General features: G+C 52.7%; 1 protein-coding gene across 1 annotated transcript in view; it reads right to left on the bottom strand.

Moving 5' to 3' along the window:
* Positions 1-11,408: 11,408 nt before the first annotated feature.
* Positions 11,409-26,700, bottom strand: part of RGMA (repulsive guidance molecule family member a) — a 38,159-nt gene continuing 22,867 nt past the window's right edge. Inside the window, exons 3-4 of the mRNA XM_019533767.1 lie at positions 18,535-19,046; positions 11,409-14,885 (exon numbers count right to left, since the gene is read on the bottom strand). Of these exons, the coding sequence (XP_019389312.1) occupies positions 14,175-14,885; positions 18,535-19,046 (1,223 nt within the window). The 3' untranslated portion in view covers positions 11,409-14,174. The remainder of the gene's footprint in view (positions 14,886-18,534; positions 19,047-26,700) is intronic.

The following is a 26,700-nucleotide window of genomic DNA, read 5'->3' on the forward strand; positions in this document are numbered from 1 at the left end:
GGTCTCTCCAGGGTGACTGAAAAGGTAGGAGCAGGGAGGTGCTGGTGACAGTCCATTGCTTTCCTGCCCACATTATCATTTCTCATGTCATTATCCATTTCAAAGAGGGTGGCTCTGCTTTGCTGTGTCATCACGCCTTCCTGCAGCACAGATGGGGGTGGAAGACATTAGCTTTAGGGGCAGGAGCTGGGGAATCTCAGATCCACTGGAAGTGTGGAACAGGTGAAGGTCACACTCCTATGAGTGCTCAGTTCACTCTTCACCCCAGTGGGAAGGGAAGTGGGGGTGAGGGGGCAACAGTATTTCCCAGCAGGTGGGCTTAGGAATCCATAGCAAAACCCCTCTTTTCTCACTTAATACTGGCAGTCGGGATGTTTCAGATGCTCATGCAGGGCATGTTTGGCTAGAAGCTGCATGGTCCCAGGGCACAGGAATGCTTCTGGGTGTCAGGGAATCCTAGCTTTTCTCCTCTCTGGCACCGACCTGCTATAGCCATTGGGGAAAACCATCCCCCCTTTGCATCTCAAAATGGATCACACCTCTTCCAGTGATCTGAGGATGAGAAGCTGTGCAGTGTGCTGGCGGAGGGCATCCACGGGTGTCCCAGGGGGAGGGCAGAGCTGAATCTGAATGCAGTTGGCTGCCCAGAGTTTTCCACAGAGTTTGCACAAAGCAGCGGGCTGGTCACCTCTGCCAAAGTCCCAGCAATCTGTAGTAATGCTTGAGAAGCTGGAAATGGCTGTGTTGAATAAACCCCTGTGTTGCAGTGGGACCTTGCACAAAGGCTCAGCACTTATATTTTGGGTGAGCAACAGAGCAAGGAGGAGGAGGGCAGAGGGGTCCCAGACTCTGGTTTCAACCCTTGGTGCCCCAGGTCATGAATTTGTAATGGGGTGAGGAAGAAGGATGGTTCCTGGTCCAGCATTGCTGCACTTCTCAAAGTATGAGGAAAACACTGCGTGGTGCAGGGGGAATAGCCAGCTGCAGGGACTTGCTTCAACACTTCTGTTAAGTCAAAGGAGGGCAAAGTGGCGACGGCTGGCCAAGCACAGCCAGGGGTTCTTCTGCAAGGCAGCTGTCATCTCCAGCAAGGAGTCGAGGCCCCTCCAGGTGACATGCGAGGGTCTGACTGGACCCCGGCAGCCAGGCCGTTGAGTGCTGCCTATCTCTATATTAAGGACAAAGCTGGCTGCAAATTGCTCTTCTTGAGGCAGCCCCAGTGTAGACCGCTGGCTGCTGGAAGGGTGCCAGCGTGATCCTTATTTGGGCAAAATCATGGCATTTTCTTGAAAGGTGGGTGTCAAGGGCATGCCTCGCTGCTTTGCAGGTGGTTGAGGACAGGGTGTTAGTTTTCCTGCTAGCTACTTGGAAATTGCACATAGATGAACACTAATTATTCCCAAATGTCCTGTCTGCTTGGCACTGAGCGAGTTAAGTGCTCTGAAATGCCTGTGATCATGGTGCATTGCATATACGCTGAGCTGTCTGGTTTCACTGGGCGCCTGCGTCCCATTAGACCGTAACAGAGTCACTGTGATTTGCTGCAAATTGGGAACAATGAAGTGGTGGCGAGTCCCCACGACCAGCACAGGGCACATCTGGGCCACTGAATCCGGCTCTTCAGTCCTGTTCATTTAACCCCTTCAGTGCCAAGGGACAATGAGGGGCATCATGGGGCGACAGGACCAGGCTCCATTAAGCTGTGCATCCTGTCAGTCTCTTGAAGCTTGGCACCCTTTTCTTTAATTTCCTTTTCTTTGTAAGCTTCCCGCAAACCTAAATGGTTTTGCTGGCTGGTGGGGAACCAGCTGCTGCTTCCTTTGGGGCAGTCCCGGTAGTGTTAAGTTGCTGTGGTACAGAGGGGAGAAGGGGGTGGGACAGGATTGAGCAGTCCTCCCACGTTTCCAATAAGCTGTGACAGCCAAGCATTCCCATGCTGGCATTTGCAGAGAGGTCCTTGCTTTTCAGAGAAAGGAGCTGGCTCATCATGTAGATGCGGAAGGCAGCTCTTCCCTGGGTGGGGTGGAGAGAGATGTACTCTTTATTCACACTCATCAAACGTCGCTATCCTAACCAGTGTTTGTGCCATAAAGTTGTAGCAAAAGGCAGTACCAGCCGGACCAGTGTTAAGGTTGCTGCAAAGCAGATGCGACTCCCCCCGCAAGAGAGGGATTTTCGGTGTCCGACTAGAGGGCTTCAGCCCTCGCTAGTTCCAATCAGTATGAAAAGTGTTTTGATTTTTCTTTTTAAAATAAAAAAAAAAAAGGAAAATGCAAAGTTGAAACTTTATCCAGGTCCTTCTGAGAACGACGCTCAGAAATCACGATTGCCTGATGCCGAACTATGGATTCTGTTTAGTTCTGTTGTGGCAGGTGCGTCTTGGCTGGCTTTGGTTTTACAGAAGCTGGAGAAAATAAACACTAGAGAAATAATCGCCCTCCCATGTGCACCCTAAAACGGGGACTGCAAAATCAGCGATTCAGAAATAGTCAGTTGAATGTCAATAGGGTTGGGAGGAGACAGGCCCACATCCATCAATGTCAGTGTGATGCTTGTGTCAACATCTGGTGCAGCTGTTTTTACCAAACCAGCTACGGGATCGGCTGTAGCCTCATAGCAGGAAAAAAAGTAGTAGCTTCTTGTGTGGCTTTATTATTTTTTAAAGACATTCTCAGCCTGACCCTGTTCGATATGGTGCAGAGCTCGAGTCCATTGTAAATTCATGCTTGACAATGGAAATCCCACAGACCAAAACCCGGTGTCAGCAGGTCTTGTTGGTACAGTACAACTTAAGTGGATATTTAACAGCTCTTGGAGACCATTGAAAGGGTCCACACAAAAGTCCTAGGTCTACTTGCATCCATTTCCTCCCTGGCTCCCCCTCCTGCAGGGGAGAGAAGGACTCTCTTACTGTAAAATTGTGGGACTTTTAAACCTGTTGACTTAAAACAAAACAAAACACAGTAATTAATATTAATTTATATTTGTGAAAAAAAATGCCACTGTCCTAGTGATTTCTGATGTAAATATGTTGTTTATATAGTATGTATTAAATTTTCCTACATTGTAAAACTGCTGTACTTTTGATTCTTGTATATTAAAAAGTGTTACTGAGATTTTCAGAACCTCGCCAGCTCCTTGCATCTGGTGTGTGTAATCCATAACGCGACACGGCTGTCAGCTCCTGGGATCGCTCCAGCCCCAGCTCTGGGATGCGTGTCTCTGGGCGAAACTCACACCCTTGCAGGTGTCTGGACAAGGCCGTTGCCAACACAAGGCTGGAAATTTTTCGGGGGGAAGGGGTAGGAAGGGGTTTTTAACTCCTGCAGGCCATGTCCATGCTAGGAAGCAAAGGCAGCTAATAACAGGTATTAAAACCCTGGCTCTGGTCTGCAGTTTGCATACCGTTGGCATTTTCTACAAGTGGGCACTGACTCTGCATAGGGCAGCGGTTTATCTGTTCTTCTAAAAATTTCCAGCGAGGCTGTCTCTCTCTCTGACTGAAAATAAGCCTGTTTTGGATGGGCTGGCACGATGCTGGCCTTCACTTGAGACGTATCTTGGGTTTTTTTCCCCTTTCGTTAGCAGAGATAGTAGCACATCTCAAGGTTTCTCTGCAATATTTTTCAACTCCTGTCTCCTGCAGTGTTGGCCATTAGCTCCCATCCCAGCAAAATCCAGTGGGCCCTCCAGTTTAATTCAGGGGATAAACAGGTAAAAAAGTCGAACCAAAGGGCACGTCTATACCGTGGCATATTAAACCTCAGCTCTGAAGAAATAAGGCTCACCCACCCACGCCTACTCTGTGCACATCACTCCTGGGAATGGGGTGAGGAGGGGGCCCTTGGTGCTGTGCTTAAGACCTGGTTGGAAGGACCTCAGGAGGTCATCTAGTCCAAGCCCCTGCTCTAAGCAGGACCATCCCCAGCTATATCTAAAGTGGCTTGGGATGTGTCTGGGCATTTTTGCTACCTCGCTTCTGGGGCTAATAGACCTGGAACAGAACAGGTCACTGGGATTCGCTTGCTCCGCGGTCCAGCCGAGCACCCTTCTGCTGCTGCATCCAGAGCAAGCCTACTGTTCTGTCATCTTGGGTTCCCCTTGCTGAGCAAGGCACCATTCCCAAGGTCGGGGGATCCAATTTGTCTGAGGCATAAACATCAAAACCAAGGCCCCGGTAAAGAAAATGAAGCCGTATAAACCCCATCAGGGAAACAACAAAACCAGCAGGGGGGATTTTTTTCCCCAAAGCACTTTCTTGTGATGTGGTAGAAGAGCTAGTCACGGAAAACAATACGGGTGATGGTAGACGGCTCTCAGGTGTGTTAGCTGTCTGGCATGAAGCATTAGGGGAGTTACTTAAAATGAGCCACTTGAGGCATGAAAGCTTTGGCTTGGGCTAGGCGAGCTTTCTAACGAGGCCGTCACAAGTTTCTAAGGTAAGTGGAATTATTTATGAGTTGAATGGGATAGTGTAGGGGCCATGGCCATGCACCCGTTGCACTGCTAAGGGCTGGACAGAAACAACCACCGGTCTGCGCCCCAGAGACGAAAGCAACAACCAAGGTGGCTCCGAAATAGCATCTGATGCAGTGGTGCCAGCTTACTTGTGATATTTGATGCACTTCTTAAAGTCCCAGGTTCCAGATTCAGAGGATTGTAAGCAAATCTGCGTCTGCTAAAAACAAACATACTTGGTTTTATGCATTAAATTGTGGAGGAAAGTGTGAAACCTAACAAGGCATCCTGAAGCCTTGAAAACCAGGAGGCAGAGAAAGGCCCAGGTGCGGGTGCATATAGATGTGCATGCACACAAGTCAAGATATTCAAATCAATCCCATGATTTTTGATCGCTTTAGGATTGGCAATGCTCCTAACCTATGTGCTGTCCTGGAAGACGCTTGAACATGATAATTTAGCTGCCTGGGTGGGTATTTGCCCTCCATGTTCATAGCAGGGGGCCTTGCCTTTGATGGTCTTAGGAAACAATCCCCTTCGGTCGTGACCTTGCCAACTTCTCCCTTCCTCTCCGTGAGCACGCAAGACCTCAACGGTGGGGGCGGCGAGAGCTGTGCAGAAAGGTAACATCACAGAGGTATTTGTTTTAATGCAGTTTCCCTGAGGGCTAATCCTTTCTTTGCTCTTCACCTTCCTGCCCCCACTCCTGTTTGACCCTTCCCCCAACCCTTGCATGTGTTGCCTGCCTGCCTTTCATAGATGTTTGGGGCTGGAAGGGACCTTATAAGTCCCCCCTCCCTCCTGGTGCTCCGTTTCCTTGGCTGAAGATATGCCAGAGCCTCAAACAGTAGTAGCTGCCTAACTCACATTCACATCACTGGCAGGCACCCCAATACCGTGTCTCCTTTTACCTCTTCAGCCCAAGATTTTGCACTCAGCTGCCTCCTTCCTTCAGGCCTTCAATCATTCCTTATAGGCCGGCAACTAGCAGATGATGGGGGATTAGTTCCTGATGGCTGCTCCTGTTTCATTTCTCCTTTATATTGGCAATTCTGTGCTTTTACAGACAACCAGGCTGTTTACAATGAGCCGCTTGGACACCCGGAGACCAGGGCCAATATCATATAACCAGCGAGCGACCCGAGAAGCAGTTTGGGAACCAGGGCCGAGGCGATCTGAACCGCTTACTGTCTGCACGAGGCTTGGCCAACGTGGAGGGCTAAATTACTCGGTGGGACGTGCAGCAGTGACACATCTAGGAGAGCATCAACCCGGCAGACCCTGAACCAGCCAGCATGAGTGGTGAGCCTCCCCCGGGCACGTGACAAGACCCTGTAGCGGTTGTACTTCAGAGGGGTTCGTGTTTATGGCAGAATCATCAGGCAGGATGAAGTGATGTTCCCAGCACACAAGCTGAGCTCCCACCACCCCCGGCCTCTTTCCCTCAACTCTACTTGGCCCGCTCCCGCACGATGAGCACATACCCCGCCGCAGCCGCTTGAGGAGCCCGCCAACCCCAATCCACTCTCAGCATGGTGGTAGGTGCACCAACCCCACTGGCATCCCACCACTGCCCTTGCAGCCCAGGGGCCAGGGACGAGCACGTGCCGCCAGCCGCTCCGGTCTGTTTTCGGCCGCTTTCTCCTCCTCCCCCATGTAAGTGGAGATGCTGCCAGCGCGGGCCATAGCTCCAACCCCAGCCAAAATCAAGGGCAGGGCATAAAGCTATTTCTCGGAGCTGTGAGCACTCATTATAAAAAGGCTTTTGCTTTTCACACCTGTAGCCACTGGATTCGGGCCGTTCCGTTCCCGCGGCTGGTGTCAGAGCCAAGCCAAGTCTCAGCCAGGAGTGAAATTTCACAGCTGAGTTCTACGCCCCTGAAAAATGGGTTTTATAATGGAAACACTGACACAGCTGTTCGCTCGAGCAATTTGGCACAGTGGGCAGTCTCAGCTCGAAAGAGGCCCAGGCCTGCAGCAGAAGGGAGGGAAGAGCCGAGCTCTGGGCTGGAGCGTGCCTGGGGAAGGGGAAGGCTTGCACAAAACCCACTCGGGACCCTCTCCCCCTCTTTTCCACGAGCGCCAAGTTTAGTTCTTGGGGCTCTTCTGTATCCTCCCTCCCCACCCCTCTGGGCTGCACGAGTTCACTCTTGTGACCAATTCCCGGGTCAGCCCAGCCCACGTGAGAGCAGGCGTAGTGCAAAGCACTTTCTAACTCACTGGTGTCCTCAGTGGTGTGGCCCTCCCCTCTGTGCGTCACTGGGGACACATGCAACACCGTTTCTCGTGTTGCAAAAATGCTCTGTGGCTGTCCCCGTGAGCTGTAGATCGTGCCTGTTGTGAGCTCCCAGGGTGAATCGTGAGCAGGTGATGGGGAGCTATTGGCATTCAAGTGACGTAACCTCGTTGCAAGGTGGGTGGGTTACCAGCTCAAGTGACAGCAGCACCTTGGGCTTTAGCTTATGCCCCAAGCCACATCAGCTACGTGGGAAGAAAGCACTCCGGTGAGAAGGTTTTGGGTGCGGACAGGAGGGGATGATCTTACACCCTCGTGCTACCTTCCAGGGCTTCCTTGCTCCTCAGACAGACCTGTATCCCCTCGCGTGCCCTCCGTTCTTCTCTCTCCCTGCTGATAGCAGCTCTCCTCAGCTTTGGGTCTGTTGTAGCTGGAAGGAAGCCGCTGGCCTTCCCCTGGGTCATACCACGCATGGGTCCTCACCATGCGATTCATTTTTAATTGACCCCCAGCTGCTAATGAGCAGCCTGCCAGCCCGCCCCTGGGCTCCTGGCAAGTCCTTTGCCGGGCATCCCCAAGAAGATCCCACTGAGCAGGATGGTGAGGGATAGCAGTTGGAGTGAAGAACTGGGTGTCCTGGCTCCTGGGGCCTGTTTTTTTTGGTGCTGGTGCTCACTCACCCTCTAGCCTTAGCCAGACCACTGTGCTTGTGCATTGGTGTCCCACTCTGCAGTGGGACTCGACCTCCTTCCCCCATGGTTCATTATGCGGCATTCCTCAAGCCCTCGGGGGGCACAGGGCTGGAGCCAGCTCAGGAGCCCTTAACGAAAAGGAGGAGGCATGCAGGCAGCCAGAGGCACATGTGTTTCTGCAGGCAGGGGCTGCCCAGGGACTTTAATTTTAAGAACGGGCTGTAATGCCAGAGCACAGCTGATCTGCAATGGCAACGCACCCACCAAACTGGCTGTGGCCACTTGCATCATCCTGGAAAGCGACCTGCCGGCTCTTCAGGCCAGAGAGCCATTGCACCTGGCACCAGGCACATCCCCACCACTTATTGGCAGGGGAGGGGCTGCTCACATGGACACGGCGCCTCCGGCTCAGCTGAGCACCCAGCCCTGCCAAGACCTTCACCTGGGAGCTGCTTGGAGGGGAAGTGGTTGTACCTGGGACAGTCTCCCCTGCTGCCCAGGCAGCCCATGGGGGTGCCGAGTTGGCACGGGAGGAAAATGCCACAGCCAGGGCTGAGCTCCAAGAAGGTGCCAGCAGGGGGAGAGTGCCTAAGCCATCAGCTGTACAACCGGGGGGTCTGCATCCAGCTCAGCTCAGCTCCGCCCTGCTCTGCACCCTGACGGGAGCTGCCTGCCTGCTCTCCTGCAAGAGCTCCCACAGTTAGAGGGTTGGAAGGACCCATAGCACAACCGGGGAAGCGTCCTCTCCCACAAGGTAACCCGCAGCTCCTAACAGTCCCACATGCGTGACCATCTGCACCGCCCTGCTACACGCAGGAGTCGATTTTCCCTCTTGAGCAGTGAGATCCAGCGTACTGGGTTATGTGGCAGGGCTAGCCTGAGCACCAGGAAAGTGCAAGGAGGGCCTCAGCAATGCAACTAGAGCAGAACTTGGTGCTTTCCAGCCTTTGGTGTTGCAGTGCTTGAAAAGGTGTGATTGTACGCAAGGAAGCCTACACAAAACCAGGGAAAAGACAGATGCTGAAATTTGACTGAGGTCACCAGGTGAGGCAGTGGCAGAACTTGGAATAAGAGGCCAGGAGCACTGGGCTCACTCCTCAAATGGAGTTTGCAAGCATCCAGCAGATCGATGCCAGGCCCCTGGCCACATCTCACAGCCCAGCTACTTCCCCGCAGAACAAGTAACACCAGCTCTTGGCAGTCCCATTTCAACTCTCCCAGCACCGTCTCCCCCTATTAAAAGTCCTTATGACAATGAAGGTAAGGGAAGAAAGAGCACCCTACCCCTGCTTCCCACCCACCCCGGGCTGCCCCAGAGCTCCATCCTCGGCCATGCTGGGGTGGCAGTGAGCACCCAGCTGCTTTCAACACCTGCTATGTCAGAGACAGTCCTTCAGAGGGCAGCAAACCCCAAACAAAGCCATGGCCAGGCCCACTTCTGAAGTGGCAGGAGTTTGCACACCAAGAGGCACCTGGGCATGCCCATGTAAGACAGGCAGGTGCAGCCCCCTCACCATTAAAGCCACTGTATGGCATGCACGTGAGCTCCAGAGCAGAACGGATCCCGTCTCAGGTCCTAGAAGGGAAGCTGCTTCTAGCCACTGGCAGCTTGAAGAGGAGCAATCCTCCGTGCCCCAGCTGCCTGGCACTGGGAACTGGGCAGTGGGCTCTGTGTAGTGCCAGCCTGTGCATGCAACGACTGGGCCCTTGCAGCTTTTGTTGTCCCAGGGTTTGGGACACAGCTCTCTCTCCCTGCTTAGCAGCATGCCCCATGGGGAGCTTTGCAGAGAGCAGCTATATACCCGCTGGTCAGGTGTGTGAAGTGGTTACTGCCCCAGCTGGTGACCCTGAGCCTTAAGCTGTGCAGAGCCACGTGCAAGAGGCACCATCTAGGAGCACTTCTGTCCTTAATTGCCCTGGGGTTTGATTGGCGTGACTGGTAAAGGAGGGGATGATCTCCAGACCCACATGGATGCCTGGGTGTTCCTGTTTTGGGAAGGATGCACAGCTCAGTCCCCAGAGCAAAAGCTGCTTTATTAACACTGGTCCCTCAACACCAGCACAACCACAGGCTACTTTCTTCTCCCCCGCGGCTACAGCCTACACCGGAGGGCCTTTTTAAACTGGGAAATCAGGCATGCCCTTACCTTGACTTAATCACCTGAAGCCTAGCAAAGATGAGGAAGTTTTTAAGTTAGGGTCATATAAACTCCAGTCTCAAGCCCAGGCTGCTGACTCGGGTGAGAAAGGCAGGCTGCCTCCTCTCCAAGGAGCTCACTTAAATTAAGAACCCACCTTTATTTCTTAGGAAGATCAGGCCTCACTGACTGCACCAGCTAGGCTACAGCACAGGTTTGGATGCTAATAAAGTGTTAATTGGTTAGCAGGAGCATATAATAAGAAGCACAGAGCAGCAGGCACAGAAAGATAATATAAGAGAGTGGGGTGGGCTCTGTTCTGCTCTATATAGGGCTTCTAGTGGGTTTTTTCTTTCTGCAGATTGAGTCCTTGATGCTGGGTTTAGGAATAGGGATGAAGGGAGCAATGAAGCATGTGTTATGCTTTCATCCAAGGGGGTGAAAAACCATGTTGGGTCACTGGCCAGGTCTGCAGGCATAGGAAGCCCCTGCATCCTGAGTTGCCAGCCTAGCACTGGATTCACAAGGGGGGAAGCAATCGTTCCATATCCCTGAAAAACCCATGGGGCTTGAGTGACTTTGGATGGGTCAGATTTCTTCTGGTGGGTTTTCCAGCCCCCTTTTAGAGCTGTTTATTTGGGGAGAGCTACCAGAGAAAGGGCTGGCAGGTTTCCTACCTGCTGTGGTTTGGAAGGGGAGGGATACAGACCCTACCCTGCAGCCAGGGGCTCTGGGTGCTCCCAGGCATCTGAACAGTGAGCCCTTGCCTCGAGGAAGACAGCAGACCATTTCAAGCCTTTGGTTACCTATCCATCCCATTCCTTCTCTTGAGCCAAAGCCAGTTGATTTGCCCGCACTTAGAGCTAAAAGAGGGCATCCTGTTTTAAGTCACAGGAAAAATAGCAGGCTGACTTGGGAGGCATGGCTGTAGCCCTGAAGAGATGAAATAGAGGGGCATGAGCTTGCCCCACTCTAGGCAATGGGCTATGTGAAAGTATATGGTAGCATTTCCCAGATCTGGCCTGATTAAAATGGTTGCATTAGGGTCATGGGGGTGGATCTCACCGGAGCTCTGTCCACGGGCTTACAAAACTGGCACGAGGAGCTGCAATATAAAGTAACCGGAGGGACAGACTTACCCTCACCCCAGCAGGTAGCTTGTGTCCTGCAGTTGTAAGCTGTCTGCATCCCATCAAAAAGCTTTACTCCTGCCTGTAACCGGTCTTTTAGGTCCAGGCTCTTGGTCCCATGCAGGTAGTAGGGCAAGCTCCTCAGTTTTTCATTATGGGGAAAAGCAGGGTTTCTGCTTGGGGTGGGGTAATAACAGACCCCATTTTGGGCCTCAGCAGGGCTTGAAATGGGCCATCACAAGTGAAGGTATTAACCACGGGAGCTTCTGATGCAGGCTGGCACTAGAGGACTCCCCGCAGCGCCCACCCTCTTCCAGCTGAACTAATGTTCCCCAGCTCCTTACAGCAGTTTTCAACCTTTTGTGTACCAGGACCCACTGGTAAATCTCAGTGGCCAGTCCCGACCCAGTGCTGACCCCTGCCTCCAGGCCCCAGCCTCCCAGTGTGTGGGGCAGGGGGTGGGTGTGTGGGACGGGGGAGGGGGGGATGACTCCCCAGCTCTTCCCATACGTCTGCTGGGGAAGGGGATCTTGGCTTAACAGCAGGGTCCAATGAGGGGTGAGTGTCGAGGTGGAAAACAGGATTGTGATTTGGGAAAGATGGAGCATTCACTGATGGAGAGACAGCAAATTCCTTGAGGAATTGGAGCTCATAGAGTTGTATCTCGCAGAGTTTATCACGCTCGCATGTCTCTTATTTTTCTTCCGGATTAGAATAAAGCATGACACAGACCAGAAGAAAAGACTCACAAAACTGTTGTCCCAAAAAACAAAACAAAACAAAACCCCTTTACTTGCATTTTTGTCAATAAATAATTTACAGTATGTACATGCGGTAACATCCCACACAGGTCCAAAACACAAAGAGAAATTGGGGGGGGGGGGGGTTCTTTCTCTACCCCTCCATCTCCCAACCATCACGTCTTCCTTGGCCATACTTCACCTTTAACCAAAACTGGGTCAAACAAAACCAAAATAAAGTGCTTAACTGATTGCTTCTAAAATAGGGATAGCCCAACCACTGGAGTGCTGACTTGACTGGGAGGAACTGGGCAATACAGAGGCAGTTAAAGTCCTGAAAGACTTTTTTCCTCCGGACTACAGTGCTCAACCATGGCAAGGGACGTTTATGATGACGGCACAGCAAGCAGCACGGGTGACAGAGCTACTTTCTGGAACCGTGGGGATATTTTGCCTGATTCTGGGTGGCTAATAGAAATTGGGGTATTTATGTAGGGCACTACTCGTTGTAGTGAGACCAGCCCTAAATACTTGGTGCTTCTGGTGGGGTACACAGGTGTGTGGCAGGTACCCCACGGCTTGATTGTGGCTGTAAATATTCACCTCTCCGATTTCTATGTAAAGCAATGGAGAGTTAAAGGAACAGAAATGACTAACTCTAGCATGAGCTAGCTGATTTATTTTTCCCTTTCAGTTCTGCAGGGGCACGGGCTGGCGACTGGCCTCCCCAGGTCCCCGCTGTTGGGATATCCCTATTGTAGAATCTCCCTAGACAGAAACAGGGGCCACCAGCGAACAAAGCAAGGAGCAAAGTAGTAAACACATCTTTTCATTTCTTTTTTTTTTTTTTTTTTAAACATTTAAAAACCAATGACACCTCTTCATCTGCAGAGTCACACGAGATCAACGCCAGGGCTCTATATATTAAGGAGACAATATAAATTACATCCAATGACACACTTTCTCTGCTGCTTTACAAATGTAGTTCTAGAGCTGTTAGGACACAATGAACAGTCACTTGAGTATTTACATCAGGCTGCCATCACGGCACCAGTTCAGGCTGCAGGGTGGAGCACGTGCCACCTCCTTTCGGCGCTGGCTCATCTGGTGCCACCAAGAGACCATCCCTCCATCGCTGGCTGCCCCTGCAAGCTTCACATGCTTCCAGGGTGGTCATCAGGGACTTCCCGCGGGGGAGCTGAATAGGGAATGCCCACGGAGGTCTCCAAAACACAGACCGAGGTAAAGATGGTCTTGTTTGTTCAGCAGGCGATGAGGTGGACCAGGAAAGGACACGGGGAAGAGGAAGGGGAGCCACATTCTGTGGGTAGCAGGTAACCGATGCCTCAGAGCCAGGAAGAAGATGATCTGGGCAGCTGAGATATCTCTGGAGCGCGCTCTGCCCCTTGCCTGGATTGCTCTAGCAGCACCTCCTTCACAAGCAAGGTGCCACCGGTCTGAAGTGGAGGCACGAGCCAAGGCCCAGGAACCAGGAGAGGAGCAAAGACCTAGCAGCAAACAAATGTCAAGCAAATCTCCCTGCCTGGCCCCTGGGCACTGCCGTGTTAGGGTTCTGCCTCAGCCCTGTTGCTTCAGAGCCTCCCCCGGGGAGGTGGAAGAGGGGTAAGCCCCAGGTGCTTTGGCCTGTCAGCACAGGGCAGGAGGAGGAACGTAACCTCTCATCCCACCGTACAAATCAGGGACTTGCCGGGGGCCCCCACACAAAACACCCAGCCCATTTCTTTGCTTCCCCTGGGTTCCCAGTTTGGAGCAGCCTGGGAGCTGGTCGAATCCAGGGGCTATGGCACACTGAGCCCCTGACATGCTGGGATGAGGTTACGGGCAAGGGTCAGAAGCCACTGAAATACTGGCCAAGTTTCTCCTTTAGCACCTGGAGTTCTCCGGGTTTGGGTGGAGGGTGCCGAGGGCAGGAAAAGACCCTGGGATTAAACCTTGTGGCTACTAAGAGAATCGCAGGGTTAACTGGCCTGAGATGGGAGAAGTCCTTGGAATTAGGGCAAATCCCACTGCTACCTTGGACACGATGCTGGGTAGCGAAGGACGAACGAGCACATCGCGTTGCACTGAGCAAGGTGCTGGAGAGGGGTAGGCCCTTCATGAAGGACAGAAGCAGTACAGTTGGGGGTGCTCTGCCATGAAGGGCACTGTCGTCGGCCCTGGGTGTGATATTCTGCACTCGCATGTGCCAGCAGGACTGGGGCCGTCTGTATGAGCGCGCTCCCAAACTCATGCCCCTTAGCAGGAGCATGTGGGAGCAGAGCTCGCGTGGCAATCAGAGAGCAGCATGGAGCTGGCTGAAAACCTGGTCCTGGCTCTCTGTGTCCTGGGAGGGTTTCCTAGTGTGTGCCCACCTAACCAGCCTCTGTCGCCGGAGCAGTGTCCCCTCGTCCCAGCAGCAGCCGACACCCCTAACACAAAGCCACTTGCACGAACGCCAACAGCACAGTCACCACAACCGTTTGCAGGACCATGAGGGAGCTAGGAGGAGATGGGGCCATCCCAGCCTCCTCACTCACAGCGGGAGGAGAGGTGAGGTGGGGGGAAGGCCCCGCACAAGCCGACGACCGGTCTCTGGGGCAGGCGTGCTCCCTGGCGAAGTCCCAGGGAGGTCTGAAAGGAGGGCGTGAGATGCAGGAATGATCCTGTACCTCCCGGCTGGACCTGCTGTTCAACCTCTCCTCGTCCAGCGCAATCATCTCATCCATCATCCCCTCCTGCTGCCCCTGCCCCTGCCCTCCAAGGTGAGACGGGGCAAACACCTATAGGAACGCTGACCAGCACTGACTCAAACACACCAGCGCCATCAAGAGGGCGAGGAGGGCCTGGGGATGCCCCGAGGGGGCCAGGTTGCCTGCACCCAGGTCCTGTGTCCTTTCGTAGAGATGCAGCTTGTCCTTGTTGGAATGAAGCATCTTCACATCCTCAAAGGCATAATAAGCAGCCAGCATGAAGTTGACATCTCCCGTGGTCAGGAGGTCAAAGACGCAGGACTGAAAGTACAGGTCTTCCACGGGGAGCTTTTCCCTGCACTTGGCTGTGGCCGTTTCGTACGTAAAAGCCTCGGGGGTGGCGGGCAGGCTGGGCCCTTTCCTCCGAGCCCGGCCCTCCGTGGCCTGAGAGGAGCGGAAGGTCTGGAAGTCGATCTGCTGGTTGAGCGGGCAGCCCCGCAGGCAGAGGTAAAGGCCCTGGTTGTCTCTGTCCTCCACAGCGTTCACGACTTCCTCGGGCATGCGCACGGCAAAGGTGAGGTAGCGGCCCACCTGCCTCACCACAATCGTGGTGCCGATGTACTTGGCTTGGATCTCAATATGCTGGCCAGAAACTTTCTCCGTGATCTTCAGGCTGTTGGCGCCGTGCTTGTCGCCGCCGTTCTTGGAGCCATCCGCGAAGGCAGCAGGGAGCTCGTCCATCTCTGCCTGGTACACTTTCTGGTCCACACATTCCTGGAAGCTCTTGAAGATGATGGTGAGCTGTCAAGGGAAGGAGAGAAGAGGGGAAGGGGCCAGGTTATAACCAGCGCCAACAGCCTGGCGGACTCATCCCACTCCCCCATGAAGGGGCCTAACGAGCCTGTCGGCTCCACCGTAAAGACAGAGTTTTGGGTGGGCTCGCCGTTCCTCATCCCCAGCCCAAAGCTTTTCTATACCGCATATTTCTACTCGCAGTCTTGGAAAAGTCACCCTTGCACAAGCACGGCACTCGTCAGGGCCCCAGCTGCTTCCCGTTCGCCAACAAGACTTGTCCCTTCACTCTGAGACATTTCCTGAAACACGAATCCCCTCTGGGCTTCAGATGCACCATTGCTCAAACGGGCTGGGCAAAGCTTTCGGAGGCTTCCTCTTTAGGGGCCTCAGTGGAGGAAGAGGGCATAAGGGATTGATTTGAAAAGACACAAAAGGCTGTACTGGGCTTCCTTCTCATCCACCAAACACCGATCCTCGAATAGTTTGGCATGTTCCTCGCATGCTTCACTTGCTGCAGACCCCTTGAATAGGACTGAGGCCCCCTCCGAAGCCTACGAGGCAGGGAAGCACTCTGCCCCTTGCTGTACAGATTCAGAGAGGGGAACAGGCTTGAAACACGATGGTGGGAGCTCTGGGGTTAGATGCCCAGAGCTTCTCGATCCTGGATGTGCCCTCAAACGAGACCTCTCTCTGGTTAGGATTTTTTGTCAGGCTGTAGCAGGCCTCGTGTCATTGAACAAAAGGTTTAGAGTTTATTTAATTTATTTATTAGGGGTCGTTCTGATCCAACAGAGCAGGTCCAGTCCAGACCTCCGTGAGGATCACACCTGGATCTGAAATTCACAGCTAACACCTACAACCTTGGCTCTGACCGCCGCTTTGCTGGAGCACTTGGATCAGTCCTGGGAGAAACTCTGCTTTCTTTGCGCTTCTGCTAGAGCTGAACAGAGCACCAAATGGCTTCCCAGGGCCCCTGCATTCCCCTTGGATCTCAGCAGAAAGGGTGTCCACACCAAACACGTCCCAAATCTCTTGCTGCCGCTCCCATGGGTTCAGCTGTGGTTACGGCCAAGAGGGCAGCTGTAATACAGCCTACCTCCTAACCCTGGGCCAGCTAGGTTTGCAGGGTATGGTGCTTCAACCCCCACCTGTGGCCTGGAGCACTGGTTCTCGTCGTGCTATCAGTGATGGAGCCAAACGAGCGCTGGGAATGGCGGGAGGTGGCACTTCCTAGAGCAGCTGTCCACAAAAACACGATCACCCCTGCCGCTCGCAATCATTTCTCCCACTTTGCCCCTGCTTCAGGGTCTCCTGTCTCGAAGGCGTGCATGGATTTAAAAAGCAAGCGTCTCTTTGCCAGCCCAGATGTCTCGCTCTGTGGCTGTCAGGTGTTGGCGGGTCTATACTAGGCTTGCTGGAGGTCACACGCCTCACTCCAGTGAACAGCAGCAGAGCACCAGGCAGGAAGCAGGCAGCTGCCATCCTTCCCAGCTCCGGTGTGCTGAGCTAAGGGCACTTGTTCACATAGCTCCGCCTGCTCAATCATCTTGCTGAGTCACCACATTAGAAGATGACTCATGACTTCCCTATGCAGCTATCAAGGTACAGTGTTGTGATGGGAAAACATTGTACAGGGCCCAAAATAATTCCTGGGAGGCTTAAATGGCCCTGGATGTTTTACAATGCCTCCTTCATTGACCCTACATTGCTTCCTACCTCAAGAGAAACAGTGGCGGCCTATGGCTGAATCACCAGGGATACCAAAAGCAGGCAAGAAACCATGATCTATAAAAGCGCGGCCCCTGAAGCATCCGGATCCCTGCTTGCAAACTATCCCCTTCTTTCTTTGGCATGCGTGTGCACCTTCCTAGCTTTTTAGCACATCAGTGAAGAATAATTCACCAGCAGCAACAGTATCTCTCAGTCCCAGATATTTGCTCAAACAGGCCCTGGATTTAACGCTTGAAACATGTGACTTTACATCTCATCACATTCAGGCCGGGGCTCTGTGTTTGATTTACCTGGTCCCTGTAGGATGCTTATCTTGGCTGTCAGAGACCAGAATGCCCCACCAAATATCTCATCCTGGCTGCAGACAAGAGAGACAATTAGTAACTAAAATATCCGGGGATGCTAGAAGCCCATTGCTATAGCTCTCAATCTCTGGCTCTTCCACAGGAGCTAGCACTCCACTCTTGCTGTAGTGAGGGTTGCTCGTGTCTGGCATTCAAAATGCCTTATTTTTCCTGTAGATCTGGCCACCAGAGGGCACTGCCAAAACACACATGTCCACACGTGTGCCTGCACACGCATACGTTAGGAACAGATATTGGGTTTTATCTGATTGTCCTGGGCTTTGGATTGCACCAAAACAGACACAGGACAGTTGTTTACATGTCCCAGAATAAAAGGTTTTGTCCTTTTCGATGCACATATGTGCACCCACATGCACGTGTGCACACACACACACATACAAGGAGTTAAGAACAGTATGGGAGGTCAGGAGGGAAGATGGTATATGAGGCTTCATTATCTCCACCAGGAAAATAGCTTCTCCTCCAGCATTAAAACCATTCCTGGTTGTGAGAGGCTGGATAGGAAGACTAGATATAAATAAAAGGAAAGCAGGGCTGGAAGGCACCTCACAAGGTCATGTAGTCCAGCTCTCTGCTTAAGTCACGACCATCCCTGACTTAAACCATCCCAGCCAAGTGTCTGTCTAGCCTGCCCTTGAAAATGTCCAGGAATGGTGGTTCCTCAACTTCTCCAGGCAGCCTATTCCAATACTTGACCACCCTCATAGTCAGGAAGTTCTTCTTAAATCCCTCCTGAATTTCCTCTGCTGTACCTGCATGCCATGCTCCTACTCCTGCCCCCTTCACCCACAGAGATATGTTTGTCTCCATCCTCTTTATAATCTCCCTTCAGGTATTTGAAGACATCCCCCCTAATCTCCAGACTAAGTAATCCTAGTTCTTTCAGCCTTTCTTCATGAAGCATGATTTCCAGGTCCCTAATCATTTCTGTTATTCTCTGCTGGACTCTTCCCAGTCTGTCCACATCTTTCTTGAAGCGTGGGGACCAAAACTGGACACAGTCTTCCAGGTGGGGCCTCACCAGTGCTGAAGAGGGTGGAAAAACCACTTCCCTTGATTTGCAAGAAACATTCCTGTTAATGGGTACCTCAGCCAAACTGGATAGAGTCTTTCACCTGGTTTAGATCAGAGACTGATCTGTCCATGGTGGTTTGGCGGCATATGTGAAATGAGCTGTATGCGTGCGTGCCTGAGCGTGAGTCCGACAGCTGGCACTAATCGCTTCTCTTGCTTGCAGACATACCAAAGAGGCCAAGACCTATTTGAGCCAGTGCCTGCAAGCCAGGCTTTGAGACACGGCAGAGGAACTGGCTGGGCCTTCAGCATCTGGAGAGAGGAGGTGCTGGGAGAGTCTGCACAGAGGGGGCTTGTGGGCCCAACCCGGTGTCCCCCAGGTGGGCTGGCATTTGTCTCAGGGCACTAGGTAACCTACCACAAGTGTGAGGACCCCAACTGCTTGATGGGAGGCAGTGAAGGAAAAAGGTTGTTATTAAAGGGGTGGCTCCAAGGGCCATTTGCTTTACAACCCCATGGGGTGGTGGGGGAACAGACAGCTTTACCTTGCTCGTTGCGGTGGCCGTCGAGCCGGGGAGCACGGGCGTGTTGGTGACTTGGACATTCAGGTAATTATTGTCTATGAGTGGCCAAGCCCCCTGCACTTTGCAGGTCTGGAAGCTGTCTGTGAAAGTCCTGATGTGGGGGTCCCCGAAGAGCCCACAGTGGGTGTAGTTTGGGGGCGCTGAGTGCTTGTGGAAGCTCTTCTCGTAGTGGCAGATCTCCGGGCTGTCGGAGCGCTCCTGGCTGTCCCCCGGAGGCAGCGTCCGGAGACGGGGCTGTGAGGTGGGGCCATCCTTGGAGCAGTTGTGCTGGACCATGAGGTCGTCTATGCCATGAACGGCAGAGTGGTAGGCCAGGTCCCCCCTGCAGGTGCGAGCCGTGCGGCGGGTGCAGTGGGCATACGCCCGGAGAGCCGTGCAGAACTCGGGCGCCTCCTCGGTGCCCAGGTGGTGAGAGCCAGACGTGGCGGCCCAAAACTCGGAGTTACACTTCAGGATCTTGCACGGAGACGTTGCTGAGGAAGAGAAGACACAAGTGCTGTCAGGAGGCCCAATGCACCAGTCACCCGCAGCACCCGCTACCCACACCCCCCCAGCAAAACACTGTCACTACAGTAGCCAGGAAGCATTGCCACCAACTCCTTGAGGCAAGAAGTGTGGAAGAAACCAGTTGTGGTGGGGAATTAGGATGATCTTATGGGACTGCCCATGCTGGCAGGGACCAATGGCATTAAGCCTCGGGAGAGATGTCAGCAAGTGGGTGGCTTTTAGGCCTGAATTTAACTGCACAGTTGTACTCCCAAATGATGCCCACAGTTACGAAGCCCATCTGCGTTCTGACTACTTCCCTGACATGCCTGAGTCAGATGTCACTGCGTGCTCCTCTTGTCTCACAGAGTAATGTATTGCTCCTCCATGGGGCACACAGTCACGGGCACTTGGAGCTCAGTCGTGTGCCCGACTGTGGAGGGTGGTATCTGGGCAGGTCGTATAAACGTGCCCCTAGGTTGGTCTTTGCCAGGGCCCTCTGCCCAGCATGAAGCTTCTCTGCTCCCCCATACTCAAAGAGCTTGTTCGCACGGGGATTTTTGCAGTGATAAAGCTGCACCAGGCTGAGCCCCTAGTATGGGTGTGACACGCTGGTGAGAAAGGTGCCACGCACAAGTGCAGCTTCCCGCATTTTCCGGCTGTGGCCCCTGTCAAAATACAGTCGAAGGTGCCAGAGCAGCACCAGCATCTGCACTAGTGCAGCCACGTCTGTGCAAATCCCGGCCCCGTGCAGACAAAGTGAAAAGTGACACCCTTTACCCAGTCAGCAATGGCCACAGGTCAGGTCCCTGGGCACTAGGCTGCTCACACTCCTGCCTTGAACCATTTAATCACCTTCGCTGGGAAACGAAACCCCCTCTCATGAAACCACGGTGGTTCAGCATCCAGCCCTGTGCTGGGTTCCCTGCTGAGGGTCCCCTCAGCTGCATTCAAACCCCCTTCTGGCCCTGACTTCTCAAAAGCCAGGCACCCACGCCCATGGACGTCTCAAGAGCCTGGAAAGACGGGGGGAAACGCGGGGCCGGGAAGGAACAAGGTACAAAGGAGCCTTCTCAAGCAGCTATCCACCACCTGATCTCCTGCACCAAGCACCCTGACACAACGCACGTTCTAGCGGCTCCATTAATGCTGGGAACAGCGCCTGCCAACCTCTGGCCTGCCTGCCGCCGCCTCACCACTTTCATAAAGCTGCATGGAGATAAGGGTATCACGGGGAAACGTGTGAAAAGAACCAGGCAAAGCCCTAATCAGCCTCTGGCCTGGTATGTGGGTACCAGACCCGCTTCAGAGCTACTAGAGCAGCCTTGTACTGCATCAGCAAGGCTTTGGCTCCTGGCTCCGCATGCTTGGGGCTTGCTCTCCAAACCTGGGTGCTTCAGCTGAGCGCTCCAAGCAGCACTGAGGAGCCAAAAGGCCTGTGTGAGAGGTTTAAGTGTCTATGCTGGGACCTGGGTGCCTTGAAGGACAAAATGCAGCTTCCTCACCCACCCCAGAGCAAGTACCTGCTTTTCCTGGTCAAAAAGATGATCCTTTGTTTTTCATTCATTCTCAACAACAGCCACAGTTAGGGGCAGGCAAGTGTACTGGTGCCTGGGTTGCTTTAATGACTATTTCATGAGACTGATTGCTCTTGGGGGTTGGGGGCAGGGGGTACACACATCAGTCAAAGCATGCGCCAGCTGTGCACGGTGACTTTGGGTCACCCTAGAGCCCTGCTTTTAGGTGCAGCCTGCCACCTCTGAGGCTAACTTATGCCCCATTTCTTGTGTCAGAACTGTGCGGCAACGAGTCCTGTCTGCACCTGGATGCCACACAAGTACAGCAAGGGCCCAGGCAGCTAATCGGAGGTCACTTGATACACAGTTGGGAGTGAGCAGGTTTCATATACACGTCTTGCAAACTCCCACCGTCAGCAACTGGATGTCGCCAGTGAATTAACACAGATGCTGTTCTCATGCTCTTCTCTAAGCTGCAGGAGCCTAATAGTCAGTGAAGGAAGTCTATTTTCCAGGGCCGAGCCAGACCTCAGTCTCTTTGCACCAATGCCAGCAGTGCTTTTAGTGATGTGTGGATGCCAGATTTGGATTAAGACCCACCAGATGCCACTACAAGTTATGAAGGACTTCCAGCTAGCTGCCAGTCTGGGCAGCAGGCACTAGTGACCCAGAGGCAAAGGGACCCACAGCCCATTCCCTTTAGCCAGCTGGGTTTCCGTTCCTCCCAGGACACGGGGATGATGCAAAAATCTCACCAGCTCAGTGCTGCTCCCCCTTGCAGGCGCACACTTTCCCCGAGTGTCCGTTCGAGTTCCCTAGTGCCTGAAGTACCAGCTGCAAGCGTGAGTCAAGGAAAGCAGGATATTGTGGCTCGCTTATCCTGGATGCAACGGGAACCCACACTCCAAGCAGCCAACGCAGGGGGCGGCACAATGGGAGTTTAGGCTGAGTTCTCTCTGCAAGCCTATTTCCCAGGGCAGCACTTGAAAGCAGCTCCGCTAAGGCATTCCTGGCACTGCCTCCCTTGACCACCTCATCCACAGCGCTCAACCAGCTCCCTGCTGGGTGAATCCAGCCTTATGCCGCTTAAAACGTCTCTCATTTCCCTCCCCTTTAGCTGAATCAATCCCTTTTGGAGTCTGGCAAGAAACAGAAACTGCACGTGATCACACAAAACAGGCAGCGGAACAAAACCCAATGTTTCCAGATGCTTTTGGGGTCCCTTTCCAAGCCTTGCATGTGCATTCCTGTCCTGCGCTTTGTTTAGAGGAGGTTGGCAAGGCGTTTAGGCCAAAATAATTTAAGATTTGCTTTAAAAAAAGAAAAGAAAAAGAAAAGGTTACAAAACCCAGTATTGTTTCAGTGAAAACAGTATGTTTTAAACATTCCCTTGTAGTGCTGGAAACCAAAACACAAGTGGTGCTGGAGCCCTAGGAGGGGAAACAGGACTATAAATAAATGATCCCGCATGCAAAGGCCAGTTTGGGTTTGCTTTCCAAGAAGAGTGAAATGCAAAAAGGAAATAGTGGAAAGTTTACTTGGAATTTTAAAATGCAAGTTTAATAAGCTCAGGTGCGAGTCAAAGCACAGGGAGTATAGGATTGCTTTTATCTCACTCGTCCATTTAAAAAGGACGAAGGACTCTGGAAATCCTTTGCGTTCTTACTTCACTGGTCAGAAGCCAGAGGTAACTTGGTTGTAACCTTTCATTTGTTACACTGGCTCTGATTTCTGCAGAGCTCCAGCATTTCTATGGGCTGGAAACAAGTATAATCCCACAGTGTTTCATGACCCTTCATTTTTGTTCCTGGGGTTGCATCTTGGTGGAGGGCAGTGAGTCTGGGTCAGGGAACAGCCAACTTTTCACCACAGGCAACAGACCTGTAGGGAAGTCTTTTCCCGCGCGTTTCGCTCTGATGAGATTTTCTGGATGTTCGGTCACGTTTCGCCCCACGCATTGGTGCCTGGATTTAGGACTTCGAACTCCAGCCCCTACATGGGCTAGCAGAATAAAAGCTGCAGAGTGGAAGTATCTGTGATCAAACAGGGCTGATATAACCCTGCCCAGCGGGATTCCCGTGACATAAGGGCGCCACGGTGCCTACGTAGCTGTGCTTCTGCTCGCAGCGCAAGAGGGTTTCTGGGCCAGCCGCGGGGATACACACAGCCGCTCGCCCCACGACGTGGAATAGCAGTACGACCGTGTGAGGATGCAAACGCGGGCTCTGCTGGCAGGTGGAATGCAAACAGGCCGCATTTCAAAACGGGACACTCTAGGTGTGGGCTGGACAGTATGCAAGGGTGCAATGCAAGGAAAATCCTTCTCTTTCTCTGGGAACAAAGCCACTCGGACTGAAGCTTGCCATGCCACTAGGGACATTGAGAGGGGAGAAGTAAGGAGCTGATGGAACAGCAGGGCAGCAACACCAGGCCAGGTATTGGGACATCAGGGTCACCCACTAAACCATCTACCTGTGGCCTAACGCCACAATACTCCCCATCTATAGCTTAGTTGAGATTCTCCCCTCGCAGCTTGATTTTAGCAAGCTTGACCCGATGCTTGACTCCAGCTATTATCAGGAATAGGGTACTCCATGCTGCTTTTTAAGGGGTTGCATATTTAGCTTGGGTCGGAAGATGCAGGCGAAGCTCCGTGCTGGTGTTGAGATGCTATCCCGAGCTGACAAAGCAGGAAGGGCTTTGCTGCTGCATCAGAGGTGACATGTTAAAACCCAGCTCCCTTCTGCCCATCTCTCTTCGCCCTCCCTGGCATGCAGGGCATAACCGCAGCACTGCTTTTTCGGGTCTCTTAACACCTACGGCTTGAGGCACGGTTACTGCTGAGCGCAGGGCGGCTGCTACAAAGCCCATGTGCAACTCATTACTTTATAAGGTACTAAGTAAAAAAACAGACGAGCCTGTTTCGTTCCCTCTTGTGGCCCAAAGGGGGAGCCTTTTTCTTAAAGATCTTATTGTTTGGGCTTTGGCAAATATTCTCGGCTGCTGTTTCACTCGAGGCCCCATATAAGGCCAGATTTCCAACACCAGGTGCCTGAGACACTGCGTGCACCATGTACGTGCACACGCATGTCTGTGTGTTGGTCTGTCTGCAAGGCACATGCAGAAGAAATGGCTTCACATGCAATTCTGTACCTTGCAAATGCATCTGTACCCTGCCCCGGCACACAGTGTGTCACTTAGACACCTGGGCTTGGAAAACAGCAGCCTGCCCTGCCCTGTGTTTGCACCTGGAGGGAGTCGGAGATGTGGCCTTTCCTACCTAATCTCTCCCTTGTTGGCAGATAAAGGCGGCGGGGTCAATCCTATTTCACAGGGAAGCGAATTGCTCCCGCGCTCAGGTCGGCTGTTTGTGGCCTTGTTCTTTTAATCTGTTGGCAAGGCCTCCCTCTTTCCGCACCTCCCAATCTGACCTGTTCAATACCACGATTGTCTGACACCTCCGGCTCACACAAACACCTGCATGACTCACCCGCTGGCAGGGCACGCGCCGGGGCTGAGAAAACCCACAACGGTCCTGACACAACGGGGCAGCCGGGGAGCAAACCGATCTCTGGAGGAAAGAGAAAGCAAACCCCTGCTCCCCCCTGGCACGCCATGCACTCCCTGCCGCCTGCTCACGTCTCCTAGGGCAGAAGCTTGGCATAAGAGCGAAAACTCATTTGAACGGAAGCCAAGAAACGATGTTTATTCAATTTCACATAATCTATTTTCCATCTCCTCACAATGGATCTGTTTTTCAGCCACAGATGACTTCGCACGGAAACTCCCCCCCTGCTGCTATCGCTGAGACGGGCGCATCGCAAGCTGGCGCGGGCCTCGCGGGCCCGGCCTAGATCCCGACGACACCTTGCTCGAGTCTCCGTATTGAGCCTCTCTCGAACGTATGGGCAAGCACAAGGAAATGAGCTTCCTGTGCGGGCTCCTGAATACCTGGTAACCCTATACCTACTTTCCTCCATTTAAATCCCCCACATTGGGGCTGTCTGCTTAGGCAGGGTATGCAACTTGGGTTCAAGGAGCCGGGACTTGCTGCCACCCCTTCATCAGCCAGGAGAGGCACCAGTGAGCAAAGTGAGGCTCGTTCCTAAAGAATAGTAGTTTCCAGGTACTAGTTTCCATGCCATGGCCCATGTCATATGGATGACACCTGCCTCCCACCTGCCAGGGGGTCGGACCTGAAGATCTACTTAGGTCCCTTCCGACCCTACATCTACGAATCTCCCCCCACCTATAACGTACAGTTCCCCTGAGCGATCCTTTCTATGGAGAAATAATCCTAGTAAGGCATTGAATACAGGCCCACCTTCTTCCAGGCTGGTTTAACAGATACAAGCTATGAGCCAACAAGGGTTCGACAGTTCATGGCTGCAGGAAGTCTAAATTTGAGTACAGAGATGGTCCGTAACCTGCTGTAGTTCACTGACTTGAGGTCTGGTTTGTAGAGCAATAGGTCGCACCACCTCTCTAATGTCAAATCACCTACCCATCACACTAGTTCTTTCTTCACCTAGTGCCTCCATCACAGTGCCCCTAGAGTAGTGGCTTTTATTTGCAGACCCCTAAAAAATTTCAAATGGAGGTGCAGACTCCTTTGGATTGGAAGTGTGGGTATTCACGTACTCTTGATTGATCAAAACCATCTTTCACGGAGCCCTCTGACATAGTTTGTGGACCCCCAGGGGTTCATGGACCACAAGTTGAAAACCACTGCCCTAGAGCGCTATCTGTTTTCATTGCCAAATGCAGGCTGGGTGCAGCAGCACTCAGCCTGGTCCAGCCCCTCCACAAGTCCTCAGAAGACCAGACAGTCATTGCACATTGAGCTACTGCACTCACTGGGATGTGGCAACATAGCTAGATGTGGGCAACTGGGGCACCAGCCCTGAGAGCCCATTCTGAAGGGGTGCCAAGAATGGCAGCCGCTGTTGCCACTGGTTGCCTCTACCCCGGGCCAGTAACGATTTGCACGATGGAGAAACTGCTTGTCACACCTGTCAGGAGGAGCACGAGTGAAGATTTTAAGGTATCTTCCACAGTAGGGATCTTCATTTTTTATACACATCTTCTTGAACATCTAACATGCAGCGATCCTCATGGCAACTGGACAAAACTAAACGTGGTGTTCCCAGCCATGATCAAACCTCCCCGGTGCCTTTGACCCTGGGATATTAATGCTAGCCGCAAAAGGGTCTGTAAGGAGAAACTAACTGCTTGGCGCCAGGAGCACAGCCCTAGTTTTTACAAGGGTTTGTCTGTTCTGCTATTGGAGGCATGAACGCAGCATGTGTAGGCAAGGCCATGCTGGCCTTAATCTAGATAGCTCTGGTAATGCTTGCAGTAAGGATGCAAAGGCATGGGCCTGAACCAACCTGCTAGAGACCTTGGGACAGCACTGGAGTTCAGTGTAGCATCTTCAGGGCTCACGGGCTAGCTTGGGTAGACTCTAGAAGGGAAGTAAGGGCCCCAAAATACACTTCTGTGACAGAAATGTGCTGTACAGCTAAGCCTCCAGGGTCTTTTTCATTGCTCAGGGTGGGAGTGTAAACAGCAGGCAGAGTTACGCTGTTTTCTTTTGATGTGTACAAGACTTGCAAAAGTGCCTAAGTGATTTGGGAGATTATGCCCCACTTCCAAAAATAATTTAGGCACTTGAGGATACTTTGGGGCTTCCTGGATTCACAGCCCTGAAATCAGAAGGTGCCTAAACTCTCATGGAAATCAGTTGGACTTCAGGCATCTAAATAAAAATTAAGCTCCTACATCAGGGGCAGGCAATTATTTTGGGCGAAGGGCCGCTTACTGAGTTTTGGCAAGCCATCGAGGGCTGCATGACAGGTAGCCAGGGGCAGATGAATTATTAATTTTCTAAATTTTTCAGGGGTCCTGCGGGCCCATTTAGAATGGCCTGGCAGGCCGCATTTTGCCCGCCCCAGCCATATGTCCTGTTTTTAGGAGGTGATCTGTAGGGTTTGAGGCCATAAGGGCCTATTGGATTATTTGGTCTGACTTGCATATCACAGGCTCTGGTTGCACCCAGTTATGTCTGCAGTGAGCCCCAAAGTTTGTACTCATCTAAAGCCCATCTCCCAGAAATACATACAGT

This window comes from Crocodylus porosus, unplaced genomic scaffold (genome assembly GCF_001723895.1).
Source record: "Crocodylus porosus isolate Cpor-Errol unplaced genomic scaffold, CroPor_comp1, whole genome shotgun sequence".
NCBI lineage: Eukaryota > Metazoa > Chordata > Crocodylia > Crocodylidae > Crocodylus > Crocodylus porosus.